Source organism: Xiphophorus hellerii, chromosome 2 (assembly GCF_003331165.1).
Source record: "Xiphophorus hellerii strain 12219 chromosome 2, Xiphophorus_hellerii-4.1, whole genome shotgun sequence".
NCBI lineage: Eukaryota > Metazoa > Chordata > Actinopteri > Cyprinodontiformes > Poeciliidae > Xiphophorus > Xiphophorus hellerii.
Window position 1 is genome coordinate 29,893,801 of NC_045673.1, and position 23,884 is coordinate 29,917,684.

The following is a 23,884-nucleotide window of genomic DNA, read 5'->3' on the forward strand; positions in this document are numbered from 1 at the left end:
AAACAAGGCAACCGTCTCATTACAAATTAGACAAGCACAATTGCCTTGATTTTCAGTGAAGAAGTATTGTAATTCCCATCTCTCTTGAAAGCGGCGGCCCTCACTGTAAACTTGTTTTCTTTGCAGTGGCCATGGCAGAAATGAGCGGAGAGCGGTTTGAGGCAGGGATGCAGAGACTGATAGTATTAAAGTGGTGCTGCCACCATTTGGTGAAAGGAGGAATTACAGTTTCAAGTTTTATGATTTATTTATTCTGTTTCACAGTGCAGGCGGGCCATAAATAATACATTATAAGACCGAAGCTGCGGACCGTATGAAATCTGACCGCGGGCCGTGATTGGCCCCCGGGCCGGACTTTGGACATGCCTGCCTTACATGCTGCAGCTTCAAGCAGACGTTCGATGTGAGAATAAACTGTCAGGTGAAGCTCGAACGGCGCTAAGTCTGTGACATATTATGTCTGTGTACCCTGTAGTGCCAGTCCAACAGTGAGGGCCGAACCCAGCCCAGCCCACTAGCCCAATGACTTTTAAATAATTTTTTGGTTTATTTGTTTTCTGACCGTCATGCTCATCCGGGTGAGTGTTAGTAGTTGTGCGCTGCTTTACCTGCTGTTGGCCGCTTCGGATGTCTTTTTTTCTGCAGTGAGCTTTGATAACTCACCATACTCCATCAAGAGCTTGTTTTTTTTAAATGTCATTAAATTTGTTGTGTTGATGCATTTTGTTGCTTCAACCCCGATGTATTATTCCAATCTCAAGACGCAAACTCTCAGAGCATTAAAGTTTCACATGACAGGGCTTAGACTTTGCTGCACAGTGAGAAGGAAAGGAGGAGATACACTGACTTCTGAAGGCTGCAAAGAATGAGATATAGGTGACTGGTCCGTCATCTACAACAAAAGACAGTGATCAGGGATTATGATCATATACGTTTTCACGAAAATTGGCCGATTATGATTAAGCACACCACTAACAATAAATTATCTACAAACAGTGACAGCTTTTGTTCCCCAGATGCCATCTGAACTCCTGTAATGTCTGTCCTCTGCCTAATCTACTGATTTATCAGCTCTATAAAAAGGGCAAAAAGGAGCAGTGAAACAAAGATCTCTTTTCCAAAGAATAGGGATCTGATAGATCTCAGTTGAGTTTTATCCTTGCTTATAGTTTGATGTACAATGCTGCAATTACATTAATCATGGTTTGGTGGAATACAAACTTGGACATCATGTTTTTATTTATTTATTTCAAATTTTTGTTTGCTCTAGTGGCCTTTATTTGAAAGTAGTTAGACAGAAAAGAGGGTGATGAGAGAGGAGGAAGACATGCGGCAAACGCCACCAGGCTGTAATCCACCGCCACGAGGATTACAGCCTCAGTACGTGGGTTGTGCTTTGCCCCTGCAAACAACCCGGGTACTGTAAACTACAGTACCCGGACATCATGTTTTAAAGAAAGAACCATCTGACTGAGTCAAAAGCCTTCAATGCGTCTAAGCTCAGTACAAGGGTTTTTTGTTGTTGTTGTTGTACTACATGATTTAAAATATGCAAGATTGTCTGTTAAGGTAGGATGCTGCTACATTAATGAGAAATAATATGAACTTTTGATTTTAGCAAATGACTGCAATGAAACGGAGTGAAAAATTTTAATTGGGTCTGAATACTGAATACTAAAGTTTTTGATGTTGTTTTGATCACTATTTTTCATCATATTTATTGTTTCATAGTTTTTAATTTGGTGTTTTGTAGATGGGGTACTCAGGGAGACTTCTCTACAACTCATCCCTTGCCTTTGGTTAAAGTAAAGCTCTTTACAGAAAGTACTGGTGTCTTGGCTCTGGAAGACAAGGAACTGGGCAGGGTAAGTTCAAAAATTAAATGGAAATAAATACGTGTGAATTAACTACTGATGGCTGAGATGGATTAGTTGCTTTTCCTAAGGATTGGTAATAATATTGGAAGAATTTGTTTTTCTCTCCATGAAGAAAGGCAGCACACTGTTAGGAAAATGTGTACTTGCAATATTGCTGCATATATTCCAATGTAAGAGTTGAGATTAACCTACATTTAGTCACTGGCCTGCAGAGTGTCTCCTCTTTCCCCTCCCAAGTTCCGTATCCAAACCGTTTAACAGATATCTTCGATATTGTTGTTACTCTAGTTTGCTAGGTAGTTTGCTCTGTTGGTTAAAACTGTAAAGTAAACCTGCTAAACCAACAGCAAGAGCAAACTACCCTGGTGAAAAATTAATATACTAAGTATGTTAAATTTTTACATACTTGAGCATACTTTAAGTCAGACTAATCATGAGTATACTTCAAGTTCACTTAGGATTAGTTAACTTAAAGTGTGACATTTTGGAACAACTAATTTTGTGCTATTATACCTGTTTTACTACAATGTAAATAGTGTTAGTATTTAAATTGTATTAAAGCACAATTTAAAGTGTACTTTTTGAAGTATACTTCAACGTACTTTTTTTGGACAACTTAAGTTACACTTAGTATACTTTAAGTATATTGCTTTTTATGTAATATAAATGTGCTTGATTAGTATATTTTGAGTGTACTATTTTTGTGAATGAATTACATTTAAAATATATTTAGAATGTATTTTCAGCATTACATATTTTATATATTAGTAGTGTGATTACAGTATGCTACAATTACATGTTTGGTTTATTATAATTGCTAATGTAGTAACTTTTTAGTTACTTAATGTCTTTAATTATTCTGCTTTGCCACTTTGTACATTACATGCTTCATACACACTACAGTACTGCAAACACATCAGGCTACCAGAACACAGAAGGATCAATTACAACACACTTTCCAGGTGAAACTAATTACATTGTACTTTCAATATATTCACATTTTGGTAACACTTTATTTGATGGGATGTGCATAAGACTGACATGACACTGTCATAAACATGACATAACACTTGTCACCCAACTTTTCAAACAACTTCTCATTAAAAGTGTCATTATTTACCTAATGACACTTCATTACACCTGTTAGTATGTTCCTAACAGGTGTCACGTTTATGACAGTATCATGTCAGTCTTATGCACATCCCATCAAATACAGTCTTACCCACATTTTTCAAGAGTACATTGCCAATATACTATCACAGAATTGTACAAATTGTCAATACATTCAAAGTTTACAGACAACATGCTTATGAAAATTAGCACAATAAAATAACAGGTACACTTTAGAAGAAATGTGAAAAATATTTCATCAAGGACAGAGTATTGTTTTAACTCAGTATCACAGTATTCCAGTTTTACTCCAGACAAACTGACATTTCTCCTTCCTAAGAACAGTGAGGATCAACAACAGAACATTCCCATTAACTGCACTGCTGCACTTTACAGAAGTAGTCAGCAATATCATAGAATCAGTTGATGTTGGCATTAACTATGAAGGTGTTTTAAGTTTGTACTTAAGGGAGACAATCTACCTTAAAAGCTTTCCTTCCATCATGATCTGAACACGTTGATCCTTGCAGGGTGGTGAGGGGGGCTGGTGTGTCTCCAGCAGTCATCAGATGAGAGGCGGGGTTCACCCTGGACAGGTCACCAGTCCATCACAGGGCCCTGAAAGCTAAAAACAAATAAAATGTGTGAAAGAGAAGTGGTACATTAACAAGGGGAATAAATTCTGTCCAATTATTTTTTTAAATCAAATCATGTTTATTAAGCACTTAGTGTTGGTAAAACACCAGTTTTTACAGTTAAAAATGTGGCCAGCTGCTCATTTAAAAGAAAAGAATCCTTCCACCATAAAGACGATGTGAAGGTTCATCCTCAGAACTGGTTGGTGATCTGGTGGAGCCAGAGCCTCTTCTGAGACAGGAAAGTCTTTAGGTTTTCTAATTTCTGACCCCTGGCTTCCTCTTTCATCTTCATTCGCTTAGACTGCAAAAATATGTCGAAGATAAAAACCAATGATGAACGAGTTATAACAACAGCCTCACAATATCAAATATCCTATATTTCTGAAGTATTTGTTTTGAAAATATGAGTATCAGTAAACAGTGGTGGTGCCAAGGCAAGAAACAGAACTGAGCAAATAAAGTGGGCTTATAGGGCTCAGTAGGCTGATTTAATTACCACCAGAAGTGATTATAGAGCTGCTTTCATGCCTCAGTATTCACTTGTTAAGATACAGTAAAGCCTTTCCAGCATAAGGCTTGTATTTCTTCACCCACTTTCAGATGGTCCTGATCCCCACCACCAGTGGTCCAAAGCAGGCAGAGTTCCACCGGATGGTGGTCCCTAAGAACAGCCAGGACACAGATCTGAGGATCAAACTGGCCGTCCGCATGGACAAGCCTCCCAACATGAAGCATAGTGGGTGAGTTTGTTTCATTGTCTGTGCTGCATTGGTAATGGAAAGGTATTTACTGCATAGGTTTCTCATGTGCAAGCAGGAAATTGACTGTCCACACATCAGATTTTTGAAAACACAGAGCCATTGAATATTATCAACATTAACTAATATTGTCCAACAAAAATCTTTCAATCGTCTGACACGTTGACAGATGCACTTCTCCTCTAGCCTTACAAGAAGATTGCCATTTAAAAATTCTTAGAAACCACTGTTAAAGGGATAAGTCTGATGCAGGATCTGAGCATGGCAAGATGAAACCCGTGGAACATTGAACTTGACTTCAGGTGTAACTAATATTACAAGGGCCTTCTGTCCCAGGTATCAGACAAAATTTGAAAATAACTCTTAAAATCACTAAATAAATATTAAAATACTTCATATGAAAAATTGTTGAAGGTATCTTAAAAAGATTTATTAAAAGATCAAATAGCAACAATGACTGAGTATATTGAGAAATAAACAGTAGTGATGGGCGGATGAGGCCTCACTGGGTGTATGGCACATTTCCCAAACTATGTCAACACTGTGTTGAAACTGTGTTGCCCTGTCACTTACAGTGACATCTGCTGGATTTAGAAAATCATTGCAGGCAAATTCAATAAAGACGGGAGTGTTAATCGGTTCATCCTCCTCATGTCGGACACGTTGATACATCAGGATTGTGAAAGTGCTCCGTTTACAGTAAGACAAAACTTGGGAGCAAATCCTGCATTTTTCACCTACAATATTAATAAAAGTTAATCCATGTAAAGTAACTCAAATATACCATTGAAAGGAATTTGAATAATCCGAAAGAAAAATGATCAAAAGTGGAAATGAGAACGGAATAATTATTATTTTCCGTGATAAGATCAAAATGATCACACATGGAGAAAACTTCCTCTTCCTTTGCTGATCCATGCTGGTTGTCAAATACCAGCCAAAAAGCAATGCGAAGCAGAGAACACAAACTATCTCCATCCAACAAAACCGACAAACATGTCGACAGTTTCTCCCTCATCAATACAATTTGGTGCACTCGCATCCAAACGATATGGGAATTGTATCCGTGACGTGGTTTTCCTTCAAGTGATACGCGCACTGACATGGGGATTCATCTTGTTTGCTCGGCACATGTGCCAAGGTTTCTGTGTCTTCTGGCCCATCACTAATAAACAGCTGAGTAGTAGCAGTAACCTCTCAAAAGAATATCAGTTCAGACTTAAATAACTCAGCTTATCACCAAAAATATAGCAAAATCATTTAATTTAAGCAGAATCAAGTCTGTAATAGAGTCCCATACTCTCAAAAAAAGAAAACTTTCTGAAAATATTTCCCCATATTTTTTAGATTTTGATGTACGTCAAAATCCAAAAAAACAAAATCCTTCCTAAAAGATAAGACCACAAAAAGCAGGTCAAATAGGAAAGGTCCAACTCTCACTTCCTCTGGGTGGCATCCTCGCATGCACAACAGCTTTTTTCTTTTACCCCTCCAGGGGGTTTTTGTGAGCTCTAGTGTCCCTTATTTGACAGTAGGCTGACAGGAAAGGGGGAAGGAGAGGGGGGAAGACATGCGACAAATATCGTCGGGTCCGGGAATTGAACCCGCGACAAATATCGTTGGGTCCGGGAATCGAACCTGCGACAGCCGCGTCGAGGACTCAAGGCCTCCAAACGTGGGTCGCGCTATCCCCTACGCCACTATGGCACGCCCATGCACAACAACTTTTACCTGGATTGCAAGGGCTCCAAACAGTTTCTGGTCCCCGTTAACATTGGGCAGCGGGGCGAACTCTAGCAGCCTTTTCAACTTTATCTTTTTGTTTAATGTTTGTTTATCATCCTTAAAGGGAATCCTCCTGCTGCACAGTTCTGATTGTGTGTGTCTCTCTGGCTGCGTGCAGATGCACACCCCCATGTCTACTGTTCGCTGTAGTGAAAACGTCCATGATTCTGCCCAAAATGTGTCCTAAACCATGGAAAACATAACTCACTAAACTGGAACTTTTCTAAAAGCCAGTTTGATATAATTGACATCATACATTATTTATTTAAAAGAAACATAAACATAGTCGATTATGTTACACCTGTTCATAAAACCATTTCTATTACCTTTCAAACAGTTGTTCTGATCTGTCCCTTTGTTACAGCATGAACTATGTCCAGGACACATCTGACTTCCAATTATAACTGGCTGAAATTACTTTTTAAAAGTAGTTACTTAATGTTAAAAATTATTCTTAATGTGAATTATTGTTTTTGTTGAATATTTGATTCATAATTATGTTTAATTTTTTTCTTGCCATGATAGGGAAAAAAATTGTTTAACTCCTCAATGAAAGTGTTTTTTTTACTTGAATCAAAAATGTCACAAGGCTTCTATAAATGAACATCTCTAGGTTTTTTCTGTCACATTCAATCCAGATGATATTTGAGGTTAAAGCCATGCTTAGCTGCATTTTGCTGAGATGTGACCTGGAATTTGGTAAAAATCATGTTTCAGCTGTTTATGCATTTATGTATTTCTGTCTGCAAAGTACTGGTGGGATAAAATGTCAGAATGTAGGCATAGTATGGTGTGTAACCCTCAGCTGTAACCACATGGTGGCAGCAAATCTGACCTTTTGAAGCTATTGTTTCTGTTGCAGCTCTGACTTTCACACATGTGCACATACACGCCCCTCCCCCCCACACGCACACACACCTGTTATAGATTAATGCTTGATACACTCACAAACAAGACTTCATTAATATTATTTATTAAATCACTAATAATCCACTGTCAGTTCTGATGAACTTGTGTACTTCACCTGAATGAAATGTTTGGTGTTTCCTTATGTGCAAAGATGTGGAAGAATTTATCCCAGGTACTTTTATAACCCAGCTGGTTGGATAAATACTTTTTAGAGATTTTAGCGATAAAAACTGATCTTAAGTCAGGGGTCTCAAACTCCAGTCCTCGAGGGCCGCAGTCCTGCAACTTTTAGATGTGCCTCTGCTGCACCACACCTGAACAGAATAATTAGGTCATTAAGGCTCATGGAAAACTGATCTACACAAGGAGGAGGTCATTAAGCCATTTCATTCCAGCGTTTTGTACCTGTGGCACATCTAAAAACTGCAGGATAGAAATTTAAAGGCTCAAAGGCTAATACTCAATAGCTTATTGGAAAGACATTGGAAAAGAAATTGGATGTTCACTTTTTGCAGATGATGGAGCTGTTTGGAAAAGAGGGAAAATTTAGATTTCATTGTAAAAAAATTACAAAAGGTTATTATTGAAATAGAAAAATGGGCGTTGCAATGGGGATTTAACTTTTCAGTTGGAAAATACAGAAGTAATGATATTTAATCAAAAAAGGAAATAAAATTAAAATTACATAACCAAGAATTAGAGCAAGTAAAGTGTATACAATTTTTAGGCCTATGATTTGATGAAAAATTAAAATGGAATATACTTATTCAAAAAGGTGTTGATAAATGTAAGAAAATCTTAAATATTTTGAGTTGCTTGGCTGGCAGTGACTGGAGAGCAGATAGACAATCACTAAAACAAATTTACACAGGAATGATAAGATCTAAAATAGATTTTGTTTGTATAGTTTATGGTTCAGCAGCTTAAACACATCTGGTCAAATTAGACATTATTCAACATCAGGCTTTAAGATTATGTACTGGAGCATTTAAAACTACATCAACTTCAGCAATAGAAATAGAAATGGGAGAAATGCCGTTAGATTTAAGAAGAATAAATTATTGGTTAAATTTACAAGGCAATAACTTTGATCATCCAACTTGGGAAATTTTAAATCCATGTTGGGAAAAAGAAAAGACAGAAATGAGGAGTTTTGGATGGACAATTGAAAATAAAATAATTTAAAATGGATAGTTTAGAAATTAGTCAAACACCAATATCACCACCTTGGAATCTACCAGAAGCAATAGTACATAATGGAAAAGAAACAAGATAAATCTTACATCGTAGAGGAAGAATTTGGGGAGTAAACATATCCAAATAGTTATTCGATTTAAAAAAAAAACTAAATTATTTCATAGAATTTAATTATAGTAGGTGTGTTTGTGAATGTTTGTATGATATAGATGGGTAGAATACAAAGTTATGTTGTATGTATGTAAGGTATGTTAAGTATGTATATTTGCATATGTGTATATATATATATATATATATATATATATATATATAGGCAGGATATATATATATATATATATATATATACAGTATATATTAGTTTCCCCCAGTATATTATTGGCCTGGCAGCCCACCATGCTTTAATAGCCTTACTACCAGGCTAAGCCTTTCTTGTTTATGTTTTTATGAAAATAAAAAATATAAAAAAATCGCTTTTTTTTTTTTTTGCTGGATTGCAAGCATCTCTGTTGCTCTGAGCGTTTCACTGGCGGAACAGATTTATTCCTAAAAGATATGTTTATAGAAGATAGGTTTATAGTTTATGCATTTAAAGCCGGATTAATCACACCGCTGGCGCCTCTGCGTTGCCTAGCGCGCTGCAGCAGCTGGATGTCTTAAGTTAACCTCAGCGCAATCAAGTATATTCTGTTAAAGTAGTTTCTAGTTTTAAAAAACAAACTATGATTTGATTATTTAAGTAATTACATTTTAGAGTGTACTTGCAAATTTCATTTACTACATTTAAAAAGTCGAGTAATTTATACAAAGTTCAGTTTTGCTTAATCTACTTGACAATATTAAGTTCACTTTACTTGAATTTTCTTTTTTATGTAATGAAATATGCAAGTACTTTAAACAAAGAACAGTCTTACTTTATAAACATAGAACAATTAAGGTGTTTAATTGTTTGGTTTAAGTAGATAGGAGAGAATATTTTTATCAGTGCGTAGCTAATGTTCAAGTTTTAAATGACATCCAGTCCTTTGTAAGATAAACAGATGCCCTCAAGTTTGGGTGCTACAATGAAAAGAACAACAAAGAAAGTGCTTGTAAAATATAAATAATATATAAAATTGTTATATGATTCCAGAAAATATCCATTTATTTATGGCTGGACAGTGCTAAAGATGTTGCATTCAGTTACATATCTGCGCTTCATTTGAACAAAATCATTTTTATTTTATTGTATGTTTTATTGCTGTTTGTAGAGATAGCCACCCAAATCTTATCAGCCTAGAGACTATCTCTCTTATATTGTCATGTTTTCTGATTGCTGTCAGAAGCGATGTTGGTTGGTTTGTTTTTCCTATGAGTGCTGCATGAGAGTTCATGTTGATGGAGTTCTGCTCCTGTCTGCTCCAGAATATTTTGGCTCAGTGTTTCCCAACCCTGGCCATCAAGGCACATTGCCCTGCTCTTTTTTTTTTTTTAAAGGTATTTCCCTACTTCAGCAGACCTGATTTCAACTGATTTTGCTGAACTGCAGTCGCCTGAATCAATTGTTAAAGCAGGGAAACATTGAAAACATGCAGGGCAGTGTGCCTTGAGGGCCAGGCTTGGGAAATACTGCTTTTGCTGACTCCACTGTGTAGAATATGAATCCTGAACTGATGGAATAAGTGGCACTTACTGAAATCAGCTGTTGGCTGCAGAGAGAATAAAACCAGTAAAAATACCGAAAGAATCACACTTAGTTTTCAGGATGCTCCACCAGGGGGCAGTATCAGTCTCCCAATGAGACTTTAGGTTACTTGCTCCGTATTGGAGGTTATAACGATGTGCCTCATGTTTTAAAATAAAGATATTCTTTGTATAGAACATATATTTTAAATAAATTAGAAAATGTTAGAATACATTTTTTTTCCTTGATAAACTAGTCGGACTTATTTTTGTGCTTGCCACATTTTGGTGCTGAAAAGCATAAAAATGGAAGAAATTCAGAACCGATGAAGACATTTCAGGGAAAACCCACACAGACTACATTAATATTACAAACAGAGGCTTTCTCCACTGGATTTGTTAAGCATCAGTGATTTAAAAAAAAAGTATTTATTTCTAGCCAATTTATATTTTCTTTCTGCAAAACACTTTTGTTTTGATTAATATATATACATATATATATATGTATGTGTGTGTGTGCATAAATATGTATATAATATTAAGATAAATAGGCATATTCATTGTAGCCCCATGTATCTTTCTGTTGTCGAACACAGTCATGGAGGATGCTTGTTATTTGGTGGTTACCAATATTATTGATTTCTGAAGTCTTCATGTGTAAAAACAATAGTGTTGTTTCAAATGAATATGAACTTTTCTTTGCAATACTTGAGGTCCAAGCACTGCATCTTTTTCATTATTTTGATCATTTCACATTTTCTGCAAATAAATGCTAAATTTTTGCTTGGAATTTCAGAAACATGTCAGTAATTCATAGAATAAAAGAACAATGTTAATTTTACTCAACAATTTTACTTCTCTGCTGCAAAGATTTAGTCTAATTCCTCGCAGCGGAGCCGCATCCGCATTAGTTGTGCAGCGCACTGCGCATGTCAGGGTCTAATTAACTTCTGCACATTTATTTATTTCCTCAAGATAAACTGCAGACTCTTCTGTTTAGATTATAAATGGATTAACACAACATAGCATTCTCTTTAGTTTTCTCTGTTTTCTCACATTTAATTCCATGGAACTGGAATTAAATGCGCCATTTCAACTAAAGGTTTGGAATTGCGCTTCTGAACGAGTGTCAAAGCGTCCTGTCCATAACTCTTCAACACGCTGTCAGTTCCCGGTCAGCAAGAAGCATTTAGTTCATTAGTTCAGTGTCCATGAGAATATTCAGAAGGATTTTTTTATTGATTGATTTTAGCTGCCTCTGCGATGAACTCTTTGCATAAAGTCTATAATGTCTGCCCATGTGCAGCAGTCAAGGGTATTAATTATAACCTCTCAAAATGAAGGATGGGCTTCAAATTTTTCCATCATTAAAAAACAAACAAAAAAACGGTCAAATTCCGTTAACACGACCCTGATGTGTATATGCGTGTGTGTGTGTGTGTATATATATATACAGTATATATATATATAAATAGAAAGCTGATTTTAAAGTAAATCCATGTTTTTCCATTTTCCTTCTTTAAAATCTGAGTTTCTGGCTGACAGGTCAGCTAAAAATGAATGATTTCTGGTCAGAAAGCTTCACTGAGCTCTTTGGCGTCAGCTTTCTGTTGCTTCACCAATCAGCAGCAGAACTGATGTGTTAAACCGCAAGAGGAAGAGGACAAAGCAGCAAAATAATTTTCAGAAGTGGCTGCTGAGTGCTGCCACATGTTAACCCACAGTTGCATGGAATGGCCCAGACTATTTGTCCAGACGCACCACAGCCTTGACTGAAGGCCTTTTCTTTAAAAGCGGACAGCAGGGCTGAAGAAAGAGATCTTCCCATTGATCTATTTCATTTTGTCTTTTTTCTTTTCTTGCCTGGGCTTCATAGTCAATTTAAATTCAGATTGTGTTGAACTAAATGAAAATATTGATGTAACCTGAACAAAAGCAGTTTCAGGCAAGTCAGTGGGACAATTTCCACTGATGCATGCCAAGCCTTCCTTTTTTAATGTGCCATTTACCAGTTTCCTTCAACAGTCTGATCAGTGTTTGATGAATCCATCCATCATATGCAGAGAACAATTATATTATCTAATGGGTGAATGCAAAAACATTTGTGATTTAGATAGTCTCTAGGACTAAAAATGTCCCTTTATACCGCCTGGTGATTCTGGAAAAAAAAGAAAAAAATGTCCTTACCTCAAATTTGTTGTTTTAAAAACAGTAGCCCAAACCCTAACAATGTCTTCCAACACCAAGAGTTCAGTTCTTGGTCAACCTTCAGTCCTGTTGTGTCAGGATTGAAGTGGAGTTCCAAGTCACTGATGTAGGTGCCCATGAAGTTGAAATTGGGCACCATTTCCACCTTCTCCCGATTTAGAATGATCACCTGAATGTTTACACCTCCTAAATAATGTCAGTTCCTTCGACTTGGAGGTGTTCAAACAGAGGTGGTTAGTGGAGCATCAGGCAGACAGTTGTTCCACCTCCACTCTGTATGCAATCTCATCTCCTCCAGAGATGAGCCCCACCGCCGCGGTATATCAACAAATTTTATGATGGTATCGTTTGGGTGGCTGGGGCTACAATCGTGGGTGTAGTGGGTGTAGAGTAGGGGGCTTAGCACACAGCCTTGTGGAGACACTGGTGTTTGTGTTCAGTGCCGAGAACAGGTGGAATCCTACTCTCACTCTCTGGGAGAGATTTGTCAAGAAGTCCATGATCCAGTAGCAGATGTTTTGGGGAAGACCCAGGTCCTCCAGTTTTCTCACCAGTCTGCTCGGAATGATGGTGTTAAAAGCTGAGCTGACCCTAACCCTAACCCTATACTGCTTAATTATTTGTCGGAGAACAAACTTTCAAAAGCGGTCATGGATCTAATACTTATTTCCTCCGCTGTAAATAAACAAAGGAGAGGACTGTAGATTTCATGAAAAACAGGGTTAGATCAATCAAACCCTATTTTCATCATTGGAGAAGAAGTGGAGGTGGCTGAGGAATATAAACGCCTCAGTTTTCGCCTAAACAACAGACTGGAGACATAACAGTGATGCCGTATATAAGAAGGGACAGAGCCGACTGTACTTCCTCAGGAAGCTAAGATCCTTCAACTAGGATCTTACCTTCCTGATCTTAGCTTCCTCTGCAGCATCTGAGCAAGATGCTGCAGATCTTCTACAAGTCTGTTGTTGAGAGTTTAGTCTCTTCTGCCATCATCTAATGCAGCATTAGATGAGCCAGGGACCTAAAACGGCTCATCTGGTTTTGATCTGATTCTGTTCTAGGGATGGCTATGGAATTTCCCCAGAACAGAATGCAAAGAAGGATTCTTCAGAAAATCAAGAAAGCTATCCATAACCCTAACCATGCTCTTTATGAGAATGTCTGCGGTAAAACAGAGTGTCTTTACTCAGTCTTCTTAATTTAATTTCTCTTGGGGAACAATAAAGTATTTTTGAATTTTTTGTTTTTTAAATAAAGCCTCAGTTTTACATTCTATGGCAATAAGAAGTCAGCCTTTTCATCTTCCAATATTGGCATAAAAGTGATTTCTATTGTCTCATTTGATTGAAACCACTTTAATTAAATTAAACAAGATTCTTTCAAGTTATTGAAACATGGTAGCTACTGTGTGGTTTATGATTTTTTTCTGTTTGTGCATCAGGTACCTGTATGCTGTAGGACACAGAGTCTGGAAACGCTGGAAAAAAAGATATTTTATTCTTGTTCAGGTAAGATGCTCCTGTGACAAAGTTCGGATGAATTTAGTAGGTGTAGAACCTCAGATTAGAGATCCTTGGGTTCCAGAGGATGGACTACATACAAAACCAAATTTACATGTAGTACTGAAGTCTTTGGACTGAGGATCTGCATTCACCGATACATCAAGAGTTTGGAAGCGTGGCCAACTCAGACTGAACAGCTTTCTTCACTGACTTTGCTGCCATTGACAAAACTACAGACTACAATTCTAAAAAGGCACAGAAAATCAACATCTTCATTCACAACTTTTTCTCCTGTTCACTGATTGGTCCACTAGAAAATCTACCAGAGAAAATCTATGTGAAGGGGAAAGATCCCAGCCTGAGCTGTGAAGTGACATTTGTACTGAGTGGAATAGAACAGGAAGGCAACGACAACAAAGTATATACAAATAAATCTTAAAAACTAAAAGGAGAAAAAAACTGTAATGTGTATTCATGATTTATTACTGGTTGTAAAAAAAGAATTCATACACTTATCTTTTTCACCTGTTGTCATGTTACTCTACATGTAGGTCATAATTCTAAAGTACAAGAAAAGTAATGTATGTTTTAAAGGTGTGGCTTGCATTTATAATGTACTGAAATGAAGCACTTTCTAGAAACTTTAGTTGCTCTAGCAGTCTTTCCCCCCAGCCATGTGCAACAGCTCAAATCTACTGAAAATTCATTTTCGTCTGTTTTTTTTTTTTGATAGCTCAAACCCAGTCACTTTGTTTACTAATTAGGGGACCTCTGAAATAAAAAATGTTATTAAAGTTGTATGAAATGTGAAGTTTAAAGATTTGATGTGACAAAATTAGAAAAATATGGTGTGAGAACCTTTGGAAGTCACTTTGTCTGAATTATTGAAATATATCATTATGTTTAATATCATTGTGCCAATGCTGGTAGAACTTTTGCTTTCTACTGCTTTAGTAGCAAGGAATTTGTCAAAAAGGAGAGAATTGATCATGCTCATTTTGGAGGTGCCAACTACTGTATGTGTCTGCTTCCTTTAGGTGAGTCAGTACACATTTGCAATGTGCAGCTACAGAGAGAGGAAAGCTGAGCCTCAGGAACTGATGCAGTTGGAAGGCTACACTGTGGACTACTGCCAACCTCAGACAGGTAGACTATGTAGAAAATGCTGATCCGTCTACATATATTTAGAGAAAAATGAATTGTGGAAACCATTTGTTTTTCCAGACTTTCCTAATTTCTAAAGGATTAAAGTTTAAGTTTTAATAAAGTAAAAATTTTCAGAGATTTTAATTTTAACAGATTTTGATGTACTTAAAGGGGAAGTATTATAAAAAAATGACTTTTTTGAGCTTTGCCTCATGTTATAATATTCCCTCTTCAAAAACATACCAGGGGTCTCATGTATAAAGCGTGCGTATGCACCAAAAATATCTGGCTCCATATTTTATGCACAAGTCGGAATGTATAAAAATGAACTTTGTGTCAAAGTTTGCGTAAATATACGCACACTTTTTTCCTGGCATGAAAATGTGCGTCAGTCACGCAAACATTTTCTGTGAACAATGTCAAACTACAAAGCATCAAAACTCACCTAAATACAGTAAAATCTGACAACATTCAGTTATTTAGTCCAAGAAGCATCTAACCCAATATTTTTTTTTTCTGATTTTAATATTTTATTGTTTAAACGTAAACGATGAAACTGAACCTCATTTAACCTCCGACAATAACCTAACACGTTCACAAAATAAAGAAAATAAAAATAAAAGGAGGTGAAAACGTCACTTGAATGTTTTTTTCCTCAGTTTTTATCATAAAGATGTAACGCATTGGTCTGTGCTCTGAAGTGCATGGAATGCCTCTACGAGGTAATTTCATTCTCACTAAAAAAAGAAAACAGGGTTGGATCAGCAGATTAACTCCAAACATGTGAGGTTTGATTATTTTAAGGTGTGTATATAGGTATCTGCGCAAGCGTAATTGTGGACCCCTATGGGAGGAGCCGTGCGTTACCAGTGCCGATGCAACTGCAGTCATCCTTCAGTCGAGCCAGGTCCGCTTTGTGAATGCGCCTTTATAGACAGAAAGAATCTCTATTCTGTAAATGTACAACTTGTGCACATAATTCTACTATTTAGAATAAATGTCCACTTTTCCCACTCAAAGGTCTCTGTGACACGCTGTCTGTCTTTAAATCCCGGCTGAACGTTCTGCTGTTCAAACAGGCTCAAACATAATCTCTATTTTCTTTTTTTTAATTTAGATTTTTTTTTCTTTAAAATGCATTATTTTTGTGAGGTGATCATATGTGCCCTGAAAGCACCTTTTAAATAAAATATATAATTATTATTCTAAATACTGCTACAAACAAGGACATTGCCATGGTTATTGCTTCACGTGGTGGCAGACTTCCGGGTATTTTTTGTACTAATTTACATATGTATTTATGGGTGGCAACAGGGCGGACCAGCAGCTGCGCTGGATTTCCCACAAATTGGGATGTATAAAGGAAAGGCAGGCAGCCACGGGTTTTATACATCCGGATTTTCTTGTGTGCCACACTTTTCTAAACTTGTCTGTATGCCAAGTTTTAGTGTGAAAACTGCGCATTCTTTTATGCTTGAGGCCCCTAGAGGGTTCTCTTGATTCTTTCATGCCTGTTTGAGAAATGCTTTAATCTCCATGGCAACCATTCAGCTGAGCAAAATGACACCTCTTCTTTTCTAGATGCAACTCTTCCTCTGAGCTGCAGTTTCCAAACTACCAAGCTTCCCCCTAATAGATCAGCCCTACCCACATCGCTCCCACTCAGTTCCTTCAGACTAGCCAGCAGAACTTAGCAAACACCTGGAAGAACTGTGCATCTGCTGATAACGGCAGCTTATAATGAGCTACTTCTCAGTGAACTCTGGTAAAAATGATGTTTGAGGATTAATGCAGTGATGTTAGGTGCCTTAAACACACACAACTGAAGCTAGGACGATCAACTGTGGCCGTCTCATCTGATTTGAAGGCAGAAGTTCAGAAAGAGCAGTAGTTTTTAAAGAGACAGAGGCTCAATTTCAAGCGATTAAATTAGGAAGTTGTGGCGTAATCAATGTATATATTTCACACCTGAATGTATACTCTTATTGTGAAGGGGAGGTGAGGTGAGAAATCACCAACGGTTGTACTTCATTCTATTTTTGGTTTGGATTGGAAGACCTGGAGAATAAAACAAGACTCAAATTATATTTTTGTCTTTTTCTGCTGACTTCCACATTGGTGACCCTGAACATCTGCGAACATCTGAACATGTTTTTTTACCGAGAACTCACCAGATGCTGCCGCCGCTTCTCCGCCAGCTGTGGGTTCGAACGCAGTTTCTTGCCAGGCGGCCGTTAGTCCAACCGCCGCTTCTTTTTGCTGCCGTTATCAAGCTTCCAGAGTTCTGGCACCACGATACAGAACCATGGTTTCAGTATATGGAAGCCCAGTTCCATCTCCGTGGGGTAACCACAGATGAGACCAAGTACTTCCATGTAGTTGCTGCGTTGGATTCCGTTTCCACCCGCCGTCTGATGGGTCTGCTGAGGAACCCGCTAACCTTGTTAGCTTAGTTTCCCCTAACGAGTACAGAGCGCTCAAAGAGAATCTGCTTCGGCTCTACCAATTGTCAAACGCGGAGCGGGCCGATCACCCGCTTCGCGACCCCCTCAGGTGGACAGTTTGGTAGCAGTCGATCTGGAGAGTCTCTTTCAGTTTCAACCCCTGTTCCTGTGAAAAGAATTCGTAGTGGCCGACTTATTAAACATCCTAGTTGTTACCATTAGGTATTTCAATTGTTTTGTCTGTTGCTGCAGTTTAGTTTTTACTTTGTGTGTGTTTTCTTTTATGTACCTGTGATGTTGTTTCACATGTTATGTGTTTTTGTGTTTGTGATGTTCTGTGTGTGCAGGGGGGGGCTGTGTGGCATATACAATGTATATATTTCACACCTGAATCTATACTCTTATTGTGAAGGGGAGAAATTGAGGTGAGAAGTCACCAACGGTTGTACTTCATTCTATTTTTGGTTTGGATTGGAAGACATAGAGAACAAAACAAGACTCAAATTATATTTTTGTCTTTTTCTGCTGACTTCCACAAAGTAAAATTTATTTCAAATCATACTTGTGGGGTGTATCACAAAAGTGAGTACACCCCTCACATTTCTGAAGATATTTAAGTATATCTTTTCATGGGACAATACTGACAAAATGACACTTTAACACAATGAAAAGTAGTTTGTGTGCAGCTTATATAACAGTGTATATTTCTTCTTCCCTCAAAATAACAGCCATTAATGTCTAAACTACCTGAAACAAAAGTGAGTACACCCCTAAATGTCCAAACTGAGCACTGCTTGTCATTTTCCCTCCAAAATGTCGTGACTAGTTAGTGTTACTAGGTCTAGGGTGTGCATAGGGAGCAGGTGTGTTAGATTTTGTAGTAAAGCTCTCACACTCTCTCATACTTGTCACTGAAAGTTCCAACATTGCACCTCATGGCAAAGAACTCTCTGAGAATCTTAAAAGGCAAATTGTTGTGCTGCATGAAGATGGCCAAAGCTACAAGACGATTGAAAACACCGTGAAACTGAGCTACAGCATAGTGGCCAAGATCATCCAGCATTTTTAGCTGGGTCCACTCAGAACTGACCTCACGTTGGTCATCCAAAGAAGCTCAGTACACGTGCTCAGCGTCACATCCAAATGCCTTCTTTGAAAGATAGGTGCAGGAGTGCTGTCAGCATTGCTGCAGAGATTAAAGAGGTGGGAGGTCAGTCTGTCAGTGCTCAGAACATATGCTGTAGACTACATCAAATCAGTTTGCATGGCTGTCATCCCAGAAGGAAGCCTCTTCTGAAGTCTGTACACAAGAAAGCCTGCAAGCAGTTTGCTGAAGACATGTCAACAAAGGAATGAATTTCTGGAACCAGGTTCTATGGTTTGATGAGACCAAGATTAATTTGTTTGGTTCAGATGGTCTCCAGCATGTGTGGCTGCTATCAAGTGAGAAGTACAAAGATAAGTGTGTGATGCCTACAGTCAAGCATGGTGGTAGGAATGCCATGGTCTGGGGCTGCATGAGTGCAGCAGGTGTTGAGGAGTTACATCTCATGAACTCCAATATGTACTGCGAACTAAAGAAGCAGAGGATGATCCTCTCCCTCCGGAAACTGGGTCACAGAGCAGTGTTCCAGCATGATAATGACCCTACACACAACTCTTAAGACGACCACTGCTTTATTGAAGAGGGTGAAGATGATGAACTGACCAAGCATGTCTTCAGACCTAAACCCAATGGAACATTTTTGGGGCATCTTCAAGTGGAAGGTGGAGGAGCGCAAAGTGTTGAATATCCGCCAGCTTGGAGGAGTAAAAAATCTGTCCAGTGGCAATCTGTGAAGTTTTGGTAAACTCCATACCCAGGAGAGTTGAGGCAGTTTTGGTAAATAATTATGGCCACACAAAAACTTGCTAACCTCGGTGGTCGGGGGGCAGACCATCGGCGGCCCACCGTGTTTTTGTATTAAAAGATGTTAAGTAGACAGGAAATGTAAAAATATTACTGGGTAATTATATGTTATGGGAAGACATTGCCAGAGAAATGTCATTTCCCCATCTGCGCATTGCTGTTATGACCAATGAAATATCTAAAGATGTATATATTTTGCTACCCTTTCTACCCAAGTTTTTCCTTGAAATAAAAACTTTACCAAACAGATGACTTCACTACTGCAGGCTTATCATCAGCCTTTCAGCCAGGGAAAGGCTGATGATAAGCTTTTCCCTGGTCCGATACTGTAATCCAGGAGCTACCTGTAAGGCTGTCTTGTATTCTGGGAATAGGATGTCTGCCAGGTACTGATTTGCGATTAAGTTCTCCATAATCTACACAAAGTCTGAACTCGCCTGACTTTTTTCTCAGCAAGCCTATTTAATGGTTCTGATCCTAAGAGCTCATCAATCCCTCTGATAGTGGTGTGAGGTAAGTCCTCCACCCTCCAACTGTCATTTATCACTGTAGCCTGTGCACAGCACTACAACTGGTAGATTGTCAAAAGTGCAGCTCACCATTTTACACCTACCAATTAGTTTTACAAATTTCTTACCCTGTTTATTTGAGGAAATGTCCAAATTTTCTACAAGTGGAAAACAACTCTTTTTATTTTTTTCACCCAGATATCATTCGGCTAGTCTTACTGCTTTACATGTATGGTTATGTTTGTGCCAATGTTGTGTCTGACATGCTTTGGAACAATACATGGCAGCTGAGCAACCTGAACACCTCTGGAGTGGAACGTCGACTGATTCTTCCCGGTGGCAGTAATGGCAGCAGTGGGACTCCTCATGTGGTGGCCGGGTCACTGCTGGTCCGAGGGCAGTGGCCCTGCTGCTGACGTGGAGCTTGGCATCCTCTGGAAATGTGACCCTGAGGGCCACATTTTAAACAATGGGTGCAGTCGTCTGCTTTTCCATTGCTCTGGCAGGTTCTGCAGCCCCTCTTTCTCTGGGTACCCCTGACGTCCCATCTCCTCTTAGTGTTAGGGTTTACCCTGGCCCCTGTGGTAAATTTGGTCTAGAACCAGCCTCCAAACCTAACTGCTTATAAATATGTTGGTAATACTCTGTAAAATACCAGAATGTTCACGTAACGTTTATACTTTTGGCTGTCTGAGGATACATCTTGAATATTAAATAAGGTGTTATGATCAGTTACTCAGTACTTGAGTAGTTTAACAAATACTTTTTACACTTGCTTAATTAAACATGTATAAGGTATGCTACTCTGACTAGAGTACAATTTCGGGGTGCTCTAACCGACCTCTATGCATGAACGATTGCTCTATGGATCACTTTTTAAAATAAAAAAACATTGCCATAAAATAATGTCTCACTCCAGCAGATGTCCCACCCCATGAGAGTAGGGCGTGGTGAGCGTCCCTTATTTTGATTTCTGAAAGGTTTCAACCCTAGACACTTCTTTAAATTGTGATTTTTTCATAGCTTCCTTCATTTTATGATCTTGCTCCCATTGCTAAGCAACTTTAAAATCAATACATAAACAGCTCCATCCATTATACCATCATCCATTTTTTCTCAACAAACATGCAGTCAAATAAAGACAGTTAAAATCTTAATTACCTACATTTAAATTTAATGCAAGTTGTAATACAGTGTAACTCAGTTTATGATGCCATAACATTGCATCATACTGACGCCTCTTTGGAGGAATAAACCTTTTGAGGTTTAAAAGACAAACTATGGTAGTAAGAGAAAATCTATAGTAATAAGATAAAAATTATCTGGCATGTGCTTTGCTTGTACAACTAACTCATCAAGCTTACTCAATTTTGCCTCATTTCTTTGTTGTTTTTGCAATTTTTAGGTCTGCAAGGTGGCCAGGTGTTTTTTAATGCTGTAAAGGAGGGCGACCTGGTGACGTTCGCCTGTGACGATGAACAGGACAGAGCACTCTGGGTGCAGGCCATGTACAGAGCCACTGGTCAGTCATATAAACCAATCCAACCAACACACAACAAAGCTGCCAACTGCAAAGGAGGACACAGAGAACCATCTTCTATCAGTAGGTGTCACTGGGTTTTAATTACTGTTTCAACAGATCATAAAAAAGGTTGTCATGTTAATAACATTCAAACTTTGTACTCGGAGTAAATGGTAATGTTGTTATCTCCATTGTTTCCCACTAAGAACCTTGTAGACCTGATGTAGGACTTTGTTGGAGAATGTTCTTGCCTGTCGTCTTTTCCTCATTGTTGGCATGGAAAGCAAAAAAATAACTCAAAAAAATGTCTCTGGTAATGTCTTGAGTTCCACTATCTGCTATAACACTTTGTTTGATGTTTGCTCCTCTGCATGGGGGCGGAGCCGGCGTCATGTCAATTGCAAAGCCAGTGGGTACAGCTCACAGTAATCTCAGCGGCACAGGAAAGATCCTGATTACTACTTTGGAATTGTGGCAGACACAAACGTGTATATACTGTATATTTCACCAGAATGTAAGCTCTTATTGTGAAGGAGAGAGAGGAGGAGAAGAAAAGACCCAGGGCTGTTCTCCATTTTTTTTCTGGTTTTGGATGTTGGAAGACATTGAGAATAAAGTGAGACTCAAAATACTTTTTTTGTCTCTTTCTGTTGACTTCCACATTGGTGAACCCGAACATCTGAACATGTTTTTGAGCAAGAACTCACCAGATGCTGCCTCTGCTTCTCCACCAGCTGTGATTTCAGACCCAGTTGCTTGCCAGGCAGCTGTTACTCCAACTGCTATGGTCTCATCTTCTTCTGCCGCTTCATCAGCTACTTTTGGGGAATCAAGCTTCCAGAGTTCTGGAAGTTCCAGCACAATCTGGAACCATAGTTCCATCATGTGGAGGCCCAGTTCCATTTTGTTGGGATCTTGTTAGCTAACAATCTTGTCTAACAAAAGACAATTGTTAGACAAGGTGACAAGAAGGATGAACTTCAAGCCCTGAGAAGGACTCAGAAAAAATATAGGGAATGCAGTGTTATGTATTTTGCTGAGACATGGCTGCAGGATTATATCCCCAACTCCAACGTCTCCCTGCCAGAATTTCTAAAAGGAAGGGAGGTGGATTAGCAGTGCTTGTCAACAACAGATGGTGTTATCCAGGACATGTTACTGTAAATGTTGTCTCTGTAGTCCACACATTGAACTATTGGCAGTAAGTCTCTACCCATATTATTTACCAAGAGAGTTCACCAGTGTTCTTTTGGCAGCTGTTTACATTCCACACTCCATTGTTGTTGACAATGCATGCGATTTAATGAGTTCTGTTGTTGTTGCTAGGATACAGACAGGACACCCCAATGTATTTGAGGCAATATCTGGTTATTTCAGTCATGCCTCTTCTCCACTGCCAATGTTTCACCAGTTTTTCAGCTGCTGCTCTTGAGGAAACAAGACATTGGATCTGTTTTATCCTAATGTCAAGGAGGCATATGTCTCCAAACCAAAACCTCCTCTGGGGAAATTGAATTATAGTCTTGTTTATCTCTGCTCTTAATATGAACCCCTTGTGAAGAGACTACCTGCTAGGAAGATGACTTCAGGAAGTGGTCACAGGAAGCAGAAGAAGCCTACAAGGTTGTTTTGAAGCAACTGATTAGATTTCTCTTTTCCATGACTGAGTGTGACTGACTGTATAAACATCTGAGAGTAGAGCACCATCCCCACCAGTGAGATGCTTCCCAAATGAAATGAATTGATCACCAGTGAACTAAAGGAACTGTTAAATGAGAAAAAAGAGGCTTTAGGGAGTGAAACAGGAAGTTATTGAAGAGTATACAGAGTATCTTTAAAGATTAAAGACAGCAAGGAGAAGTAGAGGAAGAAGTTGGAGAATAAACTGCAGAGGAACGATATCAGAGATGTGTAGCCAGGGATGAAGAAGATCACAAGCTTCAAGCAAAAGGAGGATCAGATAGACGGAAGTCTGATAGGAGCAAAAGAGCTGAATACATTTTCAACAGGTTCAGTTCAGGAACAAGCTCATCATCATCCTCTCCTGTCTCCAGCCACACAGACATTCCATCCTCCTCTGACTCACAGCTTTCCTGTCAGACCTTAAATGTTCCATCTTCCACCTCAGTCATGAACTCTTCTGCTTCCACAAGTTTGTCTTCAACCAAATCAGGAGATGGTGCTGCTCCCTTTGCTTCCCCCTCCCACTTTTCTGTGTAGAAGTCAGGTGAAGAGGCAGCTGGAGAGACTGAACTGGAACAAGGCTGCAGGTCCAGATTGTGTCAGCCCCAGAGTCCCAGATTCTGCAACATCTCTTCAACCTTAACCAATGAGATGTTTCCACTGTTATGGAAGACTTCCTGCCTGGTTCTGGTACAGAAAACTCACCCATCAGTTATTAATGACTATAGACCTGTTGCCCTGACAACCTGTCATGAAGGTCTTGTAAAAACTCCTGCTGGCCGACCTGAGTAAGCAGACAAGCACATATTAGGACCTGCTGCAGTTTGCTCATCATAGTTGATGATGCCATCATACACCTGCTTCAACAAACCCACTGTCATCTGGACAAAGCAGGCAGCACTGTGAGGATCATGTTCTTTTATTTCTCCAGTGCAACTAACACAATTCAGCCTGATCTTCTCCTTAAGAAACTCCAGAATACACAGGTGGAGGCCTCAATAAGTCACCTGGATCTATGACTACCT

At 38.7% G+C, this 23,884-nt stretch overlaps 1 protein-coding gene across 3 annotated transcripts in view; it reads left to right on the forward strand.

Annotated features, from left to right (window-relative positions):
- cadps2 (Ca++-dependent secretion activator 2) overlaps positions 1 to 23,884 on the forward strand; it is a 146,454-nt gene that overhangs the window by 15,869 nt on the left and 106,701 nt on the right. For all 3 annotated transcript variants that reach the window (XM_032546225.1, XM_032546241.1, XM_032546233.1), the window contains exons 7-11: positions 1,754 to 1,865; positions 4,226 to 4,365; positions 13,586 to 13,652; positions 14,684 to 14,792; positions 21,060 to 21,257. In XM_032546225.1, coding sequence (XP_032402116.1) covers positions 1,754 to 1,865; positions 4,226 to 4,365; positions 13,586 to 13,652; positions 14,684 to 14,792; positions 21,060 to 21,257 — 626 coding nt within the window. The remainder of the gene's footprint in view (positions 1 to 1,753; positions 1,866 to 4,225; positions 4,366 to 13,585; positions 13,653 to 14,683; positions 14,793 to 21,059; positions 21,258 to 23,884) is intronic.